Source organism: Chaetodon trifascialis, chromosome 20 (assembly GCF_039877785.1).
Source record: "Chaetodon trifascialis isolate fChaTrf1 chromosome 20, fChaTrf1.hap1, whole genome shotgun sequence".
Taxonomy (NCBI): domain Eukaryota; kingdom Metazoa; phylum Chordata; class Actinopteri; order Chaetodontiformes; family Chaetodontidae; genus Chaetodon; species Chaetodon trifascialis.
Window position 1 is genome coordinate 933,603 of NC_092075.1, and position 17,065 is coordinate 950,667.

The 17,065-nt window shown below is 49.6% G+C and overlaps 1 protein-coding gene across 1 annotated transcript; it reads left to right on the forward strand.

Annotated features, from left to right (window-relative positions):
* Nucleotides 1-718: 718 nt before the first annotated feature.
* Nucleotides 719-14,536, forward strand: fgfr1b (fibroblast growth factor receptor 1b). The gene is made up of 17 exons (XM_070988634.1): nucleotides 719-1,249; nucleotides 5,596-5,751; nucleotides 8,364-8,465; nucleotides 8,562-8,734; nucleotides 8,815-8,938; nucleotides 9,115-9,305; nucleotides 9,888-10,032; nucleotides 10,125-10,315; nucleotides 10,418-10,563; nucleotides 11,670-11,791; nucleotides 12,078-12,188; nucleotides 12,272-12,462; nucleotides 12,662-12,784; nucleotides 12,862-12,932; nucleotides 13,426-13,563; nucleotides 13,645-13,750; nucleotides 14,021-14,536. The coding sequence occupies exons 2-17, from the start codon at nucleotides 5,643-5,645 to the stop codon at nucleotides 14,102-14,104; spliced, it is 2,127 nt and encodes a 708-aa protein (XP_070844735.1). The 5' UTR covers nucleotides 719-1,249; nucleotides 5,596-5,642; the 3' UTR covers nucleotides 14,105-14,536.
* The last annotated feature ends 2,529 nt before the right edge of the window (nucleotides 14,537-17,065 follow it).

The window sequence follows — 17,065 nt, forward strand, 5'->3', positions numbered from 1 at the left end:
TCGTCTAAACAGCTGATTACGATCACAGGAAAGTGATACAGAAACTTTCTCCCATCGTTGCTCCTGCTCCGCTTTCAGGTCACTGATTTCACTTCTGTGCTTTTAATATTACTGAAGTTTCAGCTACTTTTGCTTTATTGGACTCGTTTCTGTTGTTTTAATGGTTTCAGTGGTGTTAGTACTTTTCCTGAAGTAAACGATCTGAGTGAATATGTGGCTCAGTGGTGCTCAGGCAGCTTTACTGCTTTTTAGATTTTGTCTTATTGAATGTTTTGTTTGTGAAATCTGAACCTGCAGAGTAACACGTAAACACGTCGCTGTTAAGTAGAAAGTACCACAATCCCCTCTGAGGGAGCAGAAGAGTGAAGTGGTATAAAACTGAAGTACTCAGATAAAGAATACTTCAAGTAAAGGATCGTAACTTTTTTTCAGGTGTATAAACACAGTTTCTGTCTATTAGTACAACATAGCAGCTACATCTGGTCGTCACAGTATTATTACTCCTCCCCAGTGGTTTTTACAGTGTGGTATTAGTACTTTTACTTAAGTACAGGATGTGAGTACCTCTTAATCTCTAACCAAACCCAAGTGACCAAATGAAAACAAGTCAATAGTTAAGCTCTTCAGACTTTGGACAACAGGAATTTAAAGGAGAGGAAATCCTTTCCCTTCCTGCTCCTGCAAGACAAAGAGGTGCGCGCGCGCGCGCGCACCCCGCAGGGCTCCTGGAGGAGGTCCGGGCCTGAAGCCGGATTGCGCCACTCGGTGACTGGAGTCAATGAATCGGGCTCAGGGGTGCTAATGGAGCGGGGTGGGGGCGGGGGGCGGTGAGCAGGAGGAGACTCCCCTCGGAGGCGTTTCTCCTTCTGTGTGTGTGTGTGTGTGTGTGTGTGTGTGTGTGTGTGTGTGTGTGTGTGTGTGTGTGTGTCCACACAAAGCGTCAATGAGCTGCTCCTTTCCCACGTTTCTCCGTCCAGGAGCGAAGGGCTCGTTTGGAGTAACACCGCCGGGCTCCGCGCTCCGCTGGCTGGGATGCGTTCAGGTGACACGCGGGTCTGCGACTCATTTGGAAAACATTAATATGAAAGCGACTCGACCGGTTTCCTCCGGAGCTTCGTCTGTTTTCTGATTTCCACGCAGAAAAGTTGCGTTGAGTGTGTTTTCAGTCCGGATCCATCCGGCGGCTAACGCGGTCAGGCTAACGAACGTCCCCCGGATACAGCAGCTAACGGTGGACGCTGAGCTACAGGTAACGCTACGACAGTGATTTACCTCAAAACTCACCTTTTCTGCTCTTCAAACTTTATTTTCCTGAGCTGCTTTTCTCCAGCGTGTGTGTGTGTTTTCTGTGCAGTACTATCGTGTATTAAAGCTGCCTGTTTAAGGACAGTTTGTTTGTATTTTCCAGTAGAAGAAGTATTCAGAAGTCGCTGAGTTAGCTAAAGTGAAGCTAATTAACGGTAAAAATCACGTAAAAGTACTTCATTACAAGAAACAGTTGGAAGCGTTGTTTGGATAAAAGTACACACGTAGTGTTTCCAAAATGTACCAAAAATAAAGTTCAAAACGCAGTAAAACGTCTTGTGTGAGCGTTACATGTACTTTTATGCATTATTTTGTTTATTATTTCAATATTATTAGCATGCTACTGTTTTAGCTAGTTAGCAGTAACCAGTGACCAGTGACTGGAGCAATGACCTGCTCAGAGCAGTATTTTCTGAGGTAAAAGTACCCACAAACACTCATTAAAAATACTCCATTAAAGTAAAAGTCCTGCATTGAGAGTGTTGTTTTGGAGAAAAGTACATACTATTGAAGTACTTTGACCGTATTACTACCAAAACTGTACTTTTAAGTGTCAAAGGCGAAAGGTACACAAGGAGAAAGTGTCTTGTGTGTTTTATCTTGTACTCCATTACTATGCATTTGTAGTATTTTGTAGTTTGTCAGGGTGGAGCTACTACTACTACTTTACTTATTTTATGTACTGTTGTGTACTTTAGTCTGTAGCACACCATCAGACTGTACGAGCTGATCACATGTTTGTGTAAAAAAACTGTGTTTGTACAGTCAGTACTCACCAGCAGTGGGAAAAGCAGCAATAGTGCAAATCTGAGGTATTTGTACTCATGCTACTTTATTTCCCACTACGTTTATTTGACCGGTCACTTTTTGTCTGAAGCTTTCTCCCACAAAAGCTTTGATCACGGCCTCATGTTTGAATCATGGTACAAGTTAACAGGCAGTATTTAAAGTACTTGAAGTACTATTTAATTCTCGCCTCGACCGTCTGCATCAGCACAAAGCTGCTCACACATCAGTGACAGTAATCCAGTATTTAAGGTGTCACTTGGAGTGTATTTTTCTTATATTGACTTTGTACTTGTACTTTTTGAATGCAGTACTTTTACTGTGTTTGCAGTGTACTGTTGCTTCAGTAAATGATCAGGATACTTCTTCATCGCTGTCAGCACCCTTCAGGTGACACAGATGCAGTATTTGCTGGTTGTCACTTCAGTATTTCTGGCTCAGTATGTGCTTCATTGAGGCCGCGCCGTCTTTTCCCAGCAGCTCTGTGGTTAATGAGGCGTTCACGGTGCTTGGTTACGGTGATCTGATGGTGATCTGTCTGCAGGCCGTTAACTGTCGCCGTTTGTGATGTCGGGCTGAAATATGTGGCGTGGGCACGACGAGTCTGACTCACTTTTCCACTCAGCTGTCCCAAAGCGTGGCGTCCTGCCCCGCTCACGCCTCCAAACCTGTGACCCGTCCTCAGCGTCTTACACTCATTAATTCTTATTCACATCAGGCCGGGCTTCTCCTCCGTCACCCCTTCACTTTCCCCCACGACTCCTTCTTCTTCTTCTTTGTCCTCCATGTTGCTTTAACAAACGCCCTCAGCGCGCTCTCCTCCTGCTCGGCTCTGTCTGCGCTGCATGTTGTTTTCCAGCTCGGATGGACGGGCGGCGGATCAGCAGTTGGTGTGTTAGTATGACAAATATTCATCGCTGGCAGCCTGCTGCAGAATCTGGTGTGTAGGTGAAGGCTTCAGCTCAGAGGGTGGAGGAAAGTGACAGAAGCTCGTTACTGAAAGCCGAGGAGGAGAGAGAGCGTTTGAGAGGAGAGAGGACCTCTGAAGTGTCTTCAGGATCGGATCAGAGTCGTCAGAGTCCGTCTGCAGACACAGGTTCATGCAGCAGGTTGATATCAAGCATAAATGCATCCGTGAGGCATTCAAGACCGTCTGAAATCTGGCGGTTTAAACCACCTCTGGAGGAGATGTGAGACTCTGTCCAGACAGATGTTCTAGAGGTGCATTAGTGTCTCCAGGACACGTCTGTCTTCTGTCCTCTTCCCATAGAGCGTCCACATCAAGAGACACCGTGTGCAGATATCCACTGACTGCACTGATCTGTGCGGGTGACAGATTATTGATCTGTGCGGGTGACAGATTATTGATCTGTGCGGGTGATAAAACGTTTGTCTCGTAGTTCGTGTTAGCTCATGGTTAGCTGGTAGCTAACGCTGGCTAACTGTTGTTGTAACTAAACTGCTGAAGTGCAGAAGTTGAGAAACAGTTTCAGGTGCATGAGCACCTCCTTCTGGACTGAGAGGACGGCCGGCTCTGATTCACAGGAAGCCCAGAGAACATTTTTGACTCCTGGTCGTTTACAGACCAGATGAACGGTCGATTAATCAAGGACACAAATGGCAGATTCATTTCTAATCAAACTAGCTGCAGCCACAGACTGATAGTGAGCAGAGAAACTCTTTGTGAATGACCTCCTGCACGTCTCTTCAGGGTGGACATTTCTTGTCTTTTAACATGTGACACACACAGCAGCACTGTGATGATCTGCTCTGAGTCTGTCTCTGAAGTCCCGCTGCGTCCATTTTGCTGCAGCGTGAGTCTGAATCTGCTGGCTGGCAGTGTGTTAGCTGGATGTGTGTGTTAGCTGGATGTGCAGGAGGGAGGGGGGACGCTGGGCTCTCCAGAGTGCCTTTTGACGAGCTCTTTACATTTGAGTGTGTGTGTGTGTGTGTGTGTGTGTGTGTGTGTGTGTGTGTGTGTGTGTGTGTGTGTGTGTGTGTGTGTGTGTGTGTGTGTGTGTGTGTGTGTGTGTGTGTGTGTGTGTGTGTGTGTGTGTGTGTGTGTGTCTTGATAAACCTTGTGCGCCCTGCTCTCATGCTCACCGTCCTCGGGGACGCCACCCTGAACCACAGCATGCGCTCTGCTCTCATGCTCGTCTGCAGCATGAAACTGAAGGACAGACTCAGTAATGAGACGCCTCGGTGTCTCAGGAGCCACGAGGGCAGCGGTGGCGCTCGTCCTCTGTCGTGTCCCGGCCATCAGAGCCGAAGAGAACGAGCTGAGTGCTCAGTCACGGCGGCCAACCGCTGTCCATTTGTTAATGAGGCTCGCAGGATGATGAGTGTCCTCCTGCTGTTAATGTCCTCTACCCTTCCTTCAGTGTCCATGTCTTCGCCCCGCTGAAGCTGACTTCTGTCAGAGCTGCTCTCTGTGTCCAGTTCAGTATGTTCAGGAATAAAGCAACCTGCAGGAAACCAGTGCTTTTTTTTGCTCTGGACAGGTTAAACTGGCTAATGTGTCACATGGATCAGCAGCGATGAGGCTGACTCATGCAAAGAGAAGTTATCCATTAATGGATCCATTAATGGAGGAAATAACCAGCAGATGAATTCAGAAAGAAGAAGTGCAGCCTCAGTGTGGGTCTGGCTGTGTTTGTCCCTCCTCAGCTCCCATACAGAGCTGATGTATTTACCAGAGGAGTTTCACACCTTCATGGTGACACATGCAGCAAATGGTGTCTGCCTGCAGCGTGCACACCTGTCTGCCTGTGATTTACTGCTGCGCTGTTTGTTTGACACTTGACAGGTATTTAGTAGTCACAGGTGAGCCTTGGGTGGGGGGTGGGGGGGCTCCGGGTGTCAAAGGTTTATGGGTCCACATCATCACGTCTTCACCTCCGCTGAGAAACAGCTGTGAAAGTGTGGAGAGGAGCAGATGATGAAGCTGCTTCTGTTTGTTTTAATACCATCTGTTTTCCCAGCAGCCACTGCTGCTCGTCCACCTCGTCCCAGCGTGAAGGTGCAGAGACTCTGAGGCTTGTTGTCTTTACATGTTTTATTAAAGTATGGTGCATTCAAGGATGCTCAGAAACTTGAGGCTGATGATTGTTTTCATTATTGATTAATGTATAGATCATTTTTCCTGATTGTGCAATGAATCATTAGTTTCTAAAGTGTCAGAAATAGTAAAAAACGTTTCTAACAATGCAGAAAATTCTCATTTCTTTTTGTTTTTTTAACCTGGAAGTGATTTGTTGACCAGAGCAAACACAAAGTGTCACAGCAGAGGTAAAAAATCGATGAGCAGATTCATCAATAATCACTGAACTCGTCCTCTGTGGACGTGTTTGGCTGCCTCTGGAGCTGACGGTCTGTTTGCAGGACGTTCATCAGTAACGTGAAGTAAACTTGGTTTGCAGTAAACTGCTTAAACGGTGGACAGAGTGGGGGCGATAACGAGTGTCCCGTCGTCTCGTGATTTGACTTTATTGTCTCTCTCTGCAGTGAGTTCCCAGCCTGGAAGTCTCAGCGCGTTGATGTGTTAGGACACAATGTCTCCCCCCCGCTGCTTCCAGCTGCTGCTGTCCTGCATCCTGCTGGTCCTGCTGGTCCCGTTTCCTCGGGCTCAGTCCAGGCCGGCCTCAGAGGACACAGACGCAGGTAAGATACTTCGCAGATGTCTGACAGTCTGTCCAGGAGAGCTGAGGAGATTTAAAGTCCAGGCCATGTGAGACAGGATGAGACTGAAGCAAAGCGCCTTCACACACTAACCTGTTTCCACACAGCACATCAGATCTGTCTGTCTCAGTCCTCCACAGACTCTGTGAAGACAGACGGCAGGACAAGTGACGGGACATGAGACAGATTAAGGTTTCTGTCATTTTAGGTCGTCATCACACTGATTCACAGTCATTTTTCTATTGAGTTTGGTTTTAATCAGTGAATTGATGCTATGAAAGGTGTCGTGACGTCATGATCGACAGCCTCCTCTCACCTGAGACCACAGCAGCTCCTGCTTCTAGCTTCATGTAACGTGTCTAATGTGGCATTTAAAGGACTCGTTTTGAGTTTTGGACTTTAGTTCAGATGAAAAAATGTTAAAAAGTGACTTGATTGATAAATCATTATTATGTTTTTAATAAGTTTGTGTTTTTTTTTTTATGTACCGTCTAAATGAGAAAAGTAATTATAGCTGTTGGAGTAAGTAAGTAAGTAAAAAGCAAGTAAAAAGTACAAAGCTGTAGTACCAGTGGTACCAGTAAAATACTCCAGTGAAGGACAAGTACATGCAGTTAGTCCATGAGCTACTGATTCAGTGTTAAATATATCAAAGATCTTCAGCTGAATGATAAAGAAAAGCAGGGAATCGTCACATTTGAGAGGCTGGACTCACTGATCGATCGATTGATCGATTGATCGATCGATCATCCCGGCCTGATGCTACTGGCTAAGCTGCCAGCTGTAGCGTGCTGCAGCTCGCTGGGACTCTGCTCGTGGCGAACGCTGTGATGAACGTGTGAAACAGGCTCCTCTGGTCTCTGTCGAACCCACAGTCTGACTCTGCTCAGAGCCTTTTTAATCTGTTGTTTGGGGCTTTTCCTCCTCGTCTCCTTTGTTTGAGGCCTCTTTCATGTCTCCGCTGTGGTTGTGGTGTCTTAGACTCTGAATTATAAAAGAGCTTGTAAAACTTTCCAATGAGCAAATTTCTTTAGTGGGAAAGTGACTTTTCCAGGTTTGGCTGTTTCTGGCTCTGAGCGTGTGGAGCTGGCTGCAGTGATCTGGTGCTGTGGCTCAGGCTTGGCTCTGGGGCTGCTGGTTATGGTCTGTATATCCTGTCCAGACGCAGTAACTCAGGAACAGATGCGCTCGGTCTGCAGCGTTACGGCCGCTCGGGCTCAGAAACACAAGAAGGCCCTTTCAGAAAGCAGCCAGCTCCTTCCTGCCCGTGTTTGTGTGCGTGCACGTACGTGTACATTTACCTTCAGCGTGTTTGTCTTTTTGGTTCCAGCCATCTGGACTCCAGCTGAGCGCTCGTCTATGTGATACTGTTGTTTCTGAGCCCGTAAACTCTTGTTTTCCCCACATCGCGCTCAGCCTCGTCCATAAACAAAGCCTGCTTCTAATTTCCCACCTCGCTCGGTCGGATTCTCTCAAATGAAGGTTCGTTCTCAGATCAAACCGCCTCCCCCTCGTCTCTGAGGCCAAGGGTAAACCAGTGAAATGTTCCCGTAAGTGGCGTGAAGTCGGCTGAGTGGCATCCCTGAGACCCAGCCTGCCTCAGCAGGCGCCCTGATCCTTTTAGAAACGCTTTGATGTGTTTAACAGAAGCTGCACGTTTGTCATAATCTGTATTTTCAGACCGCGGCGCTCAGAGGGCTGGCCTCGTGTCCGGGCGTCGTCCTGTTCACCTTCACCACAGCGTCAGGAGGCACAGTGACGGGGGGGGTTATGTTTTGAAAGGCTTCATCATCAGCTGGTCATAAAGGTGCATTTCCCCTTTTGAGCAGTCCGATCAGTGCCGTGATCGAGCCTCCTGGGTCCGTCTAACTGGGACCGTTAGTCATGAAGTAAGGCAGAGAACACAGAGACGTGTCAAAGGACAGGCCTTACGGCAGCTCAGAGGGGACACAATACCTCAAACAGTGTGTCAGAGCAGAGTCTTTAGACAGAAGAGATGATCCACTAACGAGTCTGCGGCAGTGCTAACTAGCTCTGAATGCTAATGTTAGCATGCTAACACGCTCTCAGTGACAGTGCTAACGTGCTATATAACCATTCTGGACGTTTCAGGAGGAGGAGGAGGAGGAGGAGGAGGAGAGCTGCAGCTTCCTCTCAGTCCGAGAGGTTCAAAGGAAACACCAAGAACTCCTGATTTCTTCAGCCCCCTCCTCACTGCAGCGCTCGCCGTTCAGTCCCTGTGTGCGTGCGTGCGTGCGTGCGTGCGTGCGTGCGTGCGTGCGTGCGTGCGCGTGCGTGTTCTGCTAATGGCCGGGCAGATAGGGAGGAGGTCTCTGAAGTTGCGGAAGTGGTTGGGTGTAGTAACTGAGCTGTGGCGACAGCTCCTGTCTGCCCGGCTGCCGAGTAGGAAGGCTTCAGCCTCGTTCACAGTGACCTTTTCACAGAGCAGGGGTCAGAGGTCAGAGGTTAATCCACAAACTGGCTTCATTGTCCGTCTCAGGGAACATGTGACGCTCGCAGTGAGCAGCCTGAATCCCTGCCTGTCCCCTTTTCAGCTTTCTCAACAGCTTTTCAACATCTGACTTCTTTTGTAGCCGACGCAGTTAAATCATCTGAAGACGAAGAAGACGATGAGTCATCCTCAGAGGAAAATAAACTGTCCAACGAGCTGTCAACAAGCAACGAAAAGCTCCAGAGTAAGCCTCGAAGCTTTGTTCTCTCTGTTCTCCTGTGTCGAAAACATAAATCAGTGCAAACACAAACCGTCTTAATCACGGTGTTTATCTGGTTAGCGTCGGCGCCTCAGTGGGTGATGCCAGAGAAGATGGAGAAGCAGCTCCACGCCGTCCCCGCCAGCAGGACCGTGAAGTTCCGGTGCCAGGCGGTGGGAAACCCCGTTCCCTCCCTGCGCTGGTACAAGAACGGCAAAGAGTTCAGGAAGGACCAAAGAATCGGAGGGTTCAAGGTGAGTTTGTGACCCGTCAGGAGGAAGGATGGAGGTCAGACGCTCATTTCACCTTCTGCTTTCTGTCCTCACTCTTTCAGATCAGGGACCACATGTGGACTCTGATCATGGAGTCAGTGGTTCCCTCCGATAAAGGCAACTACACCTGTGTGGTGGAGAATGAGTACGGGAGCCTCAAACACACCTACCTGCTGGATGTAGTCGGTAAGCAAACACACCTGAAACACCTGAACGTCAGGGAGAAAACTGACTCTCGGGAGGAAAGACACGTCCTCAGGTGGATGTTCTCTGACAGAAAAGGCCTCCTGTGGACTCACCTGTCAGGTGGTGAGCGATCGTGCTGCAGGTGACCTCTGACCTTCCTAAACCCTCTCTTCCAGAACGTTCCCCTCACAGACCGATCCTGCAGGCGGGTCTGCCGGCCAACCAGACGGCGGTGGTGGGCAGCGACGTGGCGTTCGTGTGCCGCGTGTTCAGCGACCCGCAGCCTCACATCCAGTGGCTCAAACACATCACGGTGAACGGCAGCAGAGAGGGACCAGACGGACACCCGTACGTCCTCGTCCTCAAGGTGTGTGGATGATGTACACCCAGAAAGTGCTGTGAGCTGCAGTCGTCGGCTTCATGTTCAGTTCACCTGCAGGTTTGATATGAAACAGACACTGATTGGTCAGCTCTCGTTTGGACACGGTTCGTCCTTACTCGTTAAGATATTCCTGAAGTTTTAATGGTGCAGCTTAGATGATGAGTGTGTAGGAGGTCTGCTGTGATTCGCTGACGTTAAAGTGTATTTGCTGCACAGAGTGCGCCGTGTTGTGAGCCGGCAGCTGAGCACGTATGAATGCAACGAAAGAAGGATGAAAGAGCCGCTGTCCAACAGAATCTCACTCAGTTACTCATTTCTTAAACATAAAAGTCAGGAGCACCAATCAGAGCGATAGACCCGACCAGCTGCCTGCTGTCGCCTCCTTTTCCTTCACAGTGTTCTTGTAAAGGTAAAGTAGGTCTGCGCGGTGCAACCAAACATGGACGCAGCGTTAGCATCGAGCTAGCTGGCTCTGCCTGACCTGAGAGTGAACTTAGCCGTCGCAGATCCGCCTGCAGGCGTTTCTTTCTCCACATTTCATCGTTGTTTCCTGTCTTTTCTCTCCAGTCTGCAGGTTTAAACACGACCGATAAAGAAATGGAGGTTTTGACTCTGAAGAACGTCACGCTGAGCGATGCTGGGGAGTACACCTGCCTGGCGGGAAACTCCATCGGCGTGTCTCATCACTCCGCGTGGCTCAACGTGGTCGACGGTACGTGGCGGTGGTCGGCCGTCCTGCAGGAATGACCGCGCTGTGACGATGGCGAGGATCTGATGTTTGTGCTCTGACGTCTCTGTCCTCAGACCTGCCCCCCTCCCCGCTGCCCTCTCAGACGTACCTGGAGATCTTCATCTATTGCCTCGGCTTTTTCATCATCATCATCCTCACGGCCACGGCAGTCATCTGCAGACTCTGCTGCGCCCCGAAGAAGAGCGACTTCAGCAGCCAGCTCGCCGTCCAGAAGCTGGCCAAGAGCATCCCTCTGAGGAGACAGGTGAGATGTCCCCATGTCCCCATTGACAGAACGCGGGTGGAAGGTGGTCAGACAGAGCGAGGTCATGTGGTGCAGCCTCTCACGGCGTCTCTCCCGCTGCAGGTGTCCGTCGAGTCCTCGTCCTCCCTTCAGTCTGGGATGTGTTTGATGCGTCAGTCTCGTCTCTCCAGCGCGGCCACCACCATCCTAGCGGGCGTGTCGGAGTACGAACTTCCCTACGATCCTGCGTGGGAGCTGTCTCGCGACAGGTGAGACCGCCTCCTGACTGCAGGTTCGATGTTCCAGCAGCTGATTGGCTCCTAACAGCACATTTACTCTGTAGCTCTGATCTGAACTGCGAGTTGTTCTTGTTTACTTCTCGTCCTCCTCTGAACGCTGCACCCGTCTGAGAACGGTCTCTGTGCCGGCTCGTGTGGTCGTCCTCGACCTCCCAGGAACGAGTTCTTTCACACCAAAAACATCCAGAGAAACAGTTCAGCCTCCCTTAATGTTTGACATGAGAAACGTTCCTGTTTGGTGACGTGAACATCATATTTTAACTGTTAACTGAAGCCGTTTTCTTTTGTTTTGGTGTGAACTGGACGTCCTGGATCACATTTCATCGGCTCGTCCACACGAGGACCGACGCAGCGTCTTTCTGAATGCAGAGCAGGACAGACAGCTTCACTGTCTCTGTGAAACTGAAGTTTCTCTGATTGCAGCTTCTTCAATCTGAAGACTCTCTGCTTCTTTCTTAATGACAGTGAGCTGGATGTCTTTGGGTTGTGGACAGACATTTCAGGACGTCATCTTGGACTTGGACAGTTAATTAAATAGTTGCTTCAGATTAAAACAGCTGCGCTGGTTCAGGTGTCAGCTGGTGAAATGTGATCCAGGAGGAGAAACGTGATTTACTTTTACTGACGGTTTTTTTCTGACCTCACTGGAGGCCGTTTGTCTTCTGTCTCGCTGATCGAGAGGTGGACAGCAGCAGCGTGGCGTTCAGGTTGTTCCTGATTCTTGACAGGAAGTGACCTGAAGTCACAGCTTGTATGAAGCAGGTTTTGGTCCCAGGTGACAGCGGTCCTCCTCCAGCGCTGCTCTCTTTCCAGTCTGAACGCCCACTCTGTGACTCTCAGTCAAGGACAGCAGTGTCACATTTCCTGCGTCCCTCTGTCACCTGTGGGGACATGTTCAGGCCAGGAAGAAGAGGCCGATGTCGCAGACAGACAGACACGTATAGGTGGTCCAGTTTTCCTTTGTTGGACGGTTTGTCTTCCTGTTTGTCAGTTACTGTTAGCATGCTAGCCTCACAGCTAGCGCAGTGTTGTCCTCGCAGACCCTCAGTGATTGGCCGGCTGTGTGTCGTCCTCAGGCTGACGCTGGGGAAGCCTCTGGGTGAGGGCTGCTTCGGTCAGGTGGTTCTGGCTGAGGCCGTCGGGCTCGACAGAAACAAACCGTCCCGCCTCACGAAGGTGGCGGTGAAGATGCTGAAAGGTGAGAACTGCTGCTTGTCCACCTTCATCTTCTCCCTGTTCTTCATCATCTGCTGATGATTCACAGCATGTATTGATCTCGTCCTTTCCAAACACGTTCATTAACTTTTCTGTAGACAGTTTCTAACCTGAGATCTGAAATTGTCGTTCTCTCTTGTGATCAGTTATCGATCAGAAGCTTTGATGTTGTCAGTTGATCTTCATCCTCTTCCTCGCTCTCGGTCCGTATTAAAGAAAGTGAAGAGAAAGTGTGTTGTGTTGACGTGAACTGAACTTGTCGTGTGCAGCCGACGCCACAGAGAAGGACCTCTCCGACCTGATCTCTGAGATGGAAATGATGAAGATGATCGGCAAACACAAGAACATCATCAACCTGCTGGGAGCCTGCACTCAGGACGGTGAGTGTGCGCGTCCCGTCAGATGTGTGAGTGTATGTGTGTGTCGGACAGACGTGACCCCCCCGCCTGCCCTCCTCCGTCAGGCCCTCTGTACGTGGTGGTGGAGTACGCCTCGCAGGGGAACCTGAGGGAGTACCTCCGCGCCCGGCGCCCCGTCGGCCTGGAGTACTGGAGCGGCTCCAGGCAGGTGTCCCTGGGCGGGCTGGAGCTCATGGAGCTGGTGTCTGCGGCCTACCAGGTGGCCAGAGGGATGGCCTACCTCGCCTCAAAGAAGGTCAGCTCACCGTGTGATTGGACGCTTCTGCTGTGTGTGTGTGTGTGTGTGTGTGTGTGTGTGTGTTAAACTCTGGGAGGTGTTTTCAAAGACTTACGTCCTCAGTAGGAACCAATGGGCTTTGAGCCACAGACAGCAGGTCAGGCGGTACTGAGACGGACTGACGTGTCCTGATCCACGTCCCTCCTGTCTGTCACAGTGCATTCACAGAGACCTGGCAGCCAGGAACGTGTTGGTCACAGAGGACAACGTGATGAAGATCGCTGACTTCGGCCTGGCTCGAGACGTCCACCACATCGACTACTACAAGAAGACCACGAACGTAAGACGGCCGGGCTGCAACATGCTGACTGTCAGTGTGAAGACGACGTGATTGACTGATGTCAAATGTCCCCACAGGGTCGTCTCCCGGTGAAGTGGATGGCGCCTGAAGCTCTGTTTGACCGCGTCTACACGCACCAGAGTGATGTGTGAGTCTCACCTGAAAGACGTTTTCTGTGTGTTTGTTAACAGTCCAAAGCCTGAAGACACTCAGTGACACAAACAGAGAAGACATCAAATCGTCTCACATGTGCAATCGATTGGAAATAGCCGTTGATTGATCGATAATCAGCTGTGAGTAAAGACATTAGTCGACTTTTTACACAGAGAGAAGAAAGTAATGAAGCCTGAAAGGCTGCGACGCAGCTGAAATGAGGCTAGCTGTTTCCCCCCGTTTGCAGCCTTTATGCTAAGCTAAGCTAGCTGGCTGCTGGTCGTAGCTTCATGTTTCCTGTTCGGACATGAGAGTGGAAACACTGGGAGTGTGTTCTCAGGAGCGTGCTGCAGCCTCTCACAGGATTTCATTTAATTAGATGTAATGATGGTTACCACTAACGTCCCCGCCTGTCCAGTGAGCGTCCTGACGTCCCTGCAGCAGATACCTGATACACCTTCATGATCTAACGCCTCCGTGTGCTGCAGGTGGTCCTTTGGGGTCTTGCTGTGGGAGATCTTCACCCTCGGGGGGTCTCCTTACCCCGGGGTCCCTGTGGAGGAGCTCTTCAAGCTGCTGAAGGAGGGTCATCGCATGGAGAAGCCCTCCGCCTGCACTCAGGAGCTGTGAGTGGACCCCCCCACCCCCCACCCCCCAACATCATTTCAGTTTCAGCTCCGTGTCTGAGCGCCGGCTTGTCTTCTCAGGTATCTGATGATGAGAGACTGCTGGCACGCCATCCCGTCTCGCAGGCCGACTTTCCAGCAGCTGGTAGAAGATTTAGACCGCACGCTTTCGCTCATGGCCAACCAGGTAACGCCGCGTCGTTAGACTCACTGAAACAGACGAAAACATGAACGTTTGTCATCTGGACACCAAGTCCAGGGTTCAAAATATTCTCTTGATCATCATTCACGCTTTCAGCACTTCAGTTATAGAAATAAAGCATGACGCATTCAAAGACAGTGGGAAATTACATAGTCTTCAACTGAAAGTTCAGCTTTTTTCCAACACTTGATTCTCGGCTCATGTGCGCTGCAGTCAAACCTCGGCCTCACGTCGCTGCTTTCCTTGTGTCTTCAGGAGTACCTGGACCTGGCCGTCCCTCTGGTCCAGTACGTGGAGGTCGACTCCTCTTCCTCGCCTCATTCCCGTAACTCCACATAGGCGTCCTGGGAGCCGTTCCCTTCCTGGATCACCTTCATCCCGTTTCCTCTGCTGCTCGGTCGGCGGCAGCGGCGGTCCCAGACGAGGCCGGGCGGAGGAGCTGCTTCACTGGCATCCGTCAGCGGCGGCCTGATGTGAAGAACAGCTGGACTCCCAGCGAGGCCTCACACAGCGGCTCTTCATAAGGGCTGAACAGAGTCGGGCCCTGATGGAGGACGGCGAGCGCCGCCTTCACTTCCTGCTCTGCTCGTCGCATTAGTGCTTCAGAACTGTTCAAAATAACGTTCTCCGTGTGAATATTGTAAATAATAGTTTGTCCTCTGGAGACCAAACTGGTCTTAAGAGAAATATGAACGAGGCGAAGAGAGACACACAAACTGTACTAAAAACCAGCGAATACACAACATGTACAAATAAACCTGGAGATGTTTCTCTTTATTTTGCTTTTATTTTTCCTTCAGCGCCTCGTCGTCCCTCACTCTTTCACTGGTGCCTTCAGGTTCATTCATTCATTCTCCCATGAAGCTGATCTCAGACCGCCGTCGACACACGACGCGTCCGGCTGAACGTGTCAAACACCTGATGAACAGTTTTTAAATGGTTTTGCTCTGCTGGAGGTGCTGTCGTGATTTAATGGATGAAATATGACCTTTGACCTTTTAGGAGGTGAGCGTTCATTTGATTTTGTGTTCAGTCTTGGTCTCAGAGGTTTGTCCCTTGCACCTCCCTTCTCATGACATCACACAGGAGCCAGCGAGCCGTGATTGGCCGATGGCCGGCGTGTAGTCTGTCTCTGAGTGTGAGGCGGCGTTGGAGCCGGCAGAGTCTGAGACCGTCGACTCCATCTTTAAACAATCAGCCGCCGCCGCCGTCCAGAGCAGATGTAAACATTTACTGTGATGCAAACCAGGTCTGAAAGAGCGAAACTTGAGCTTCAGTGTGTGTGTGTGTGTGTGTGTGTGTGTGTGTGTGTGTGTGTGTGTGTGTGTGTGTGTGTGTGTGTGTGTGTGTGTGTGTGTGTGTTGTACAAAAAAAGATGAATTGTGGAAAGTGAAGCTTGTTCAGGGCCTCTGCGCCATCCATCACACACACACACACACACACACACACACACACACACACTCCGGCTGGTTTTCTCTGCAGAGCCTGAAGCAGCGTTTCCTTCCCACAGAGAGGAAACAGGGAGGAAACGCTGCTCTCCGTCCGTCCATCCATCACGTCCTCCTGCCTGACATCTTCGTCCCTCTGCAGCCTTGCTTGTCCCTGTCCTCCCTGTCCTTCCTGTCCTTCCCGTCCTCTGCAGTGACGCCGTCCTCGCCCCCTCAGACGTCTGAATCCAGACAAACTTTTGTGGCTCCTGCAGCTTCATGTGAAGTCTGTTCACATCGAGTCTTCAGGATGTTGAAAAGCAGGTGAGCTTTTCTCCTGAGCGTGCAGCTGCTCTCCAGCCAGACAAACGACAGTAAAACTCCAGATGAGACACATGTTCATGTCCAAAGATCATATCATCATCACATCATCGTATTGTGAATGAGGCCTGATGATATTTAAAATTCTGCTGTTTGCACCTGAACATGTTAGCATGCTAACTTAGCACTGAGCTCAGAGCTGTTAGCATGCTAACTTTAGCGCTTAGCTCAGAGCTGTTAGCACCTCTTCTTTAACTTGTCGTTTGTTGACCCTCTCAGTTCTTCTTGGTGCTGCAGGCATTCAGCAGACACAGAGCAGCAGCTTTCAGACCCACAGGTGAGCTCTGTTTACCTGTCAGCAGGTAAACACACCTCCACAGGCTGTAAAGAGGGCGGGCTGCTCCTCTTTCCCGCCCAGCCTGATGGACGTTAATGGGCCGAGGCGAGGAGCCGTCACGGGTCACTGTTTACAGTGTGCGACAGATGGCCGAGTGAAAGCCATCATGGCGTCACTTAACACCTTCTGCAGGAGCCAACAGGCCTGAACAAACACTGAGCAGCCAGGAGGCCACGAGTGTAAGAGGAGGAGGAGGTGCTGAGACCTTCGACCTGAGAGAACGCAGCAGAACCACAGAGAAATACTCAGTGTGTTCTTAATTAAAATATACAGTATCTGAACTGTAGTGGAGGAGTACAAGTACCTCAGCATTGTACTTCAGTACAGGACCTGAGTAAACGTAGATTGAGCTCATTCTCAAAATCTGTCTTTCCTTAGAGTAACAATGTTCATGTTTTTCTAAATGAGATCATATTTTGTTGTCTTTCAGTCTTTGTTTGGGATATTTGAGAGGAGACGTCTCATCCTGCTGACGATCTGCCGTCACGTCACGATTCGAGGCCACTTTTTGACTTTCCATGACTCAGTAAATGGAAAACTGCTGCCGAGCCTCTAACACAAACAAACTATTATTGAACGTCTGTTTATCATTTGTGCTGCAGAGTCAAGACGCTGCGTTCACCAGAGGAGTCAGAGCTCTGACTGAAGTACAAGTACCAGTACAACGAAGTAAAAATACCCTGCTGCAAGTTCTGAAACTCTGTTATAATTTGAGTATAATGAAGTACAAATACCCAAATAAAGTACCTTCAGTAACTGTACTTTGGTACTCTCCTCCAGTGCTGCTGACACTCGGCAGTACTTCTGTGCAGTTAGAAAACACTGTAAGCATGTTTGTATGTACACTGACGCCACCTGCTGGCTGCTCTGTGAACTGCACAAACAGCTGAGTATGAGAAATATAATGTGTATTATTACACACAGCAATACACTGAATGAGTACTGTGGAGGTAAGAGTATAAGAAGTAGTTACATAACACTGTTATATTACTTAAATATATAAATACCACAAAACTACATCATAACAGTTTTTTTCTATTATTTGATTGTTTCACCGTGTTCGTGCCGTGTACTTCACAGAACTGTATTTTTACTGTATGTGAGTATTTTACTGTACATGTGTGTAATTCCAGGTTTTGATTAGACATCAAGAAA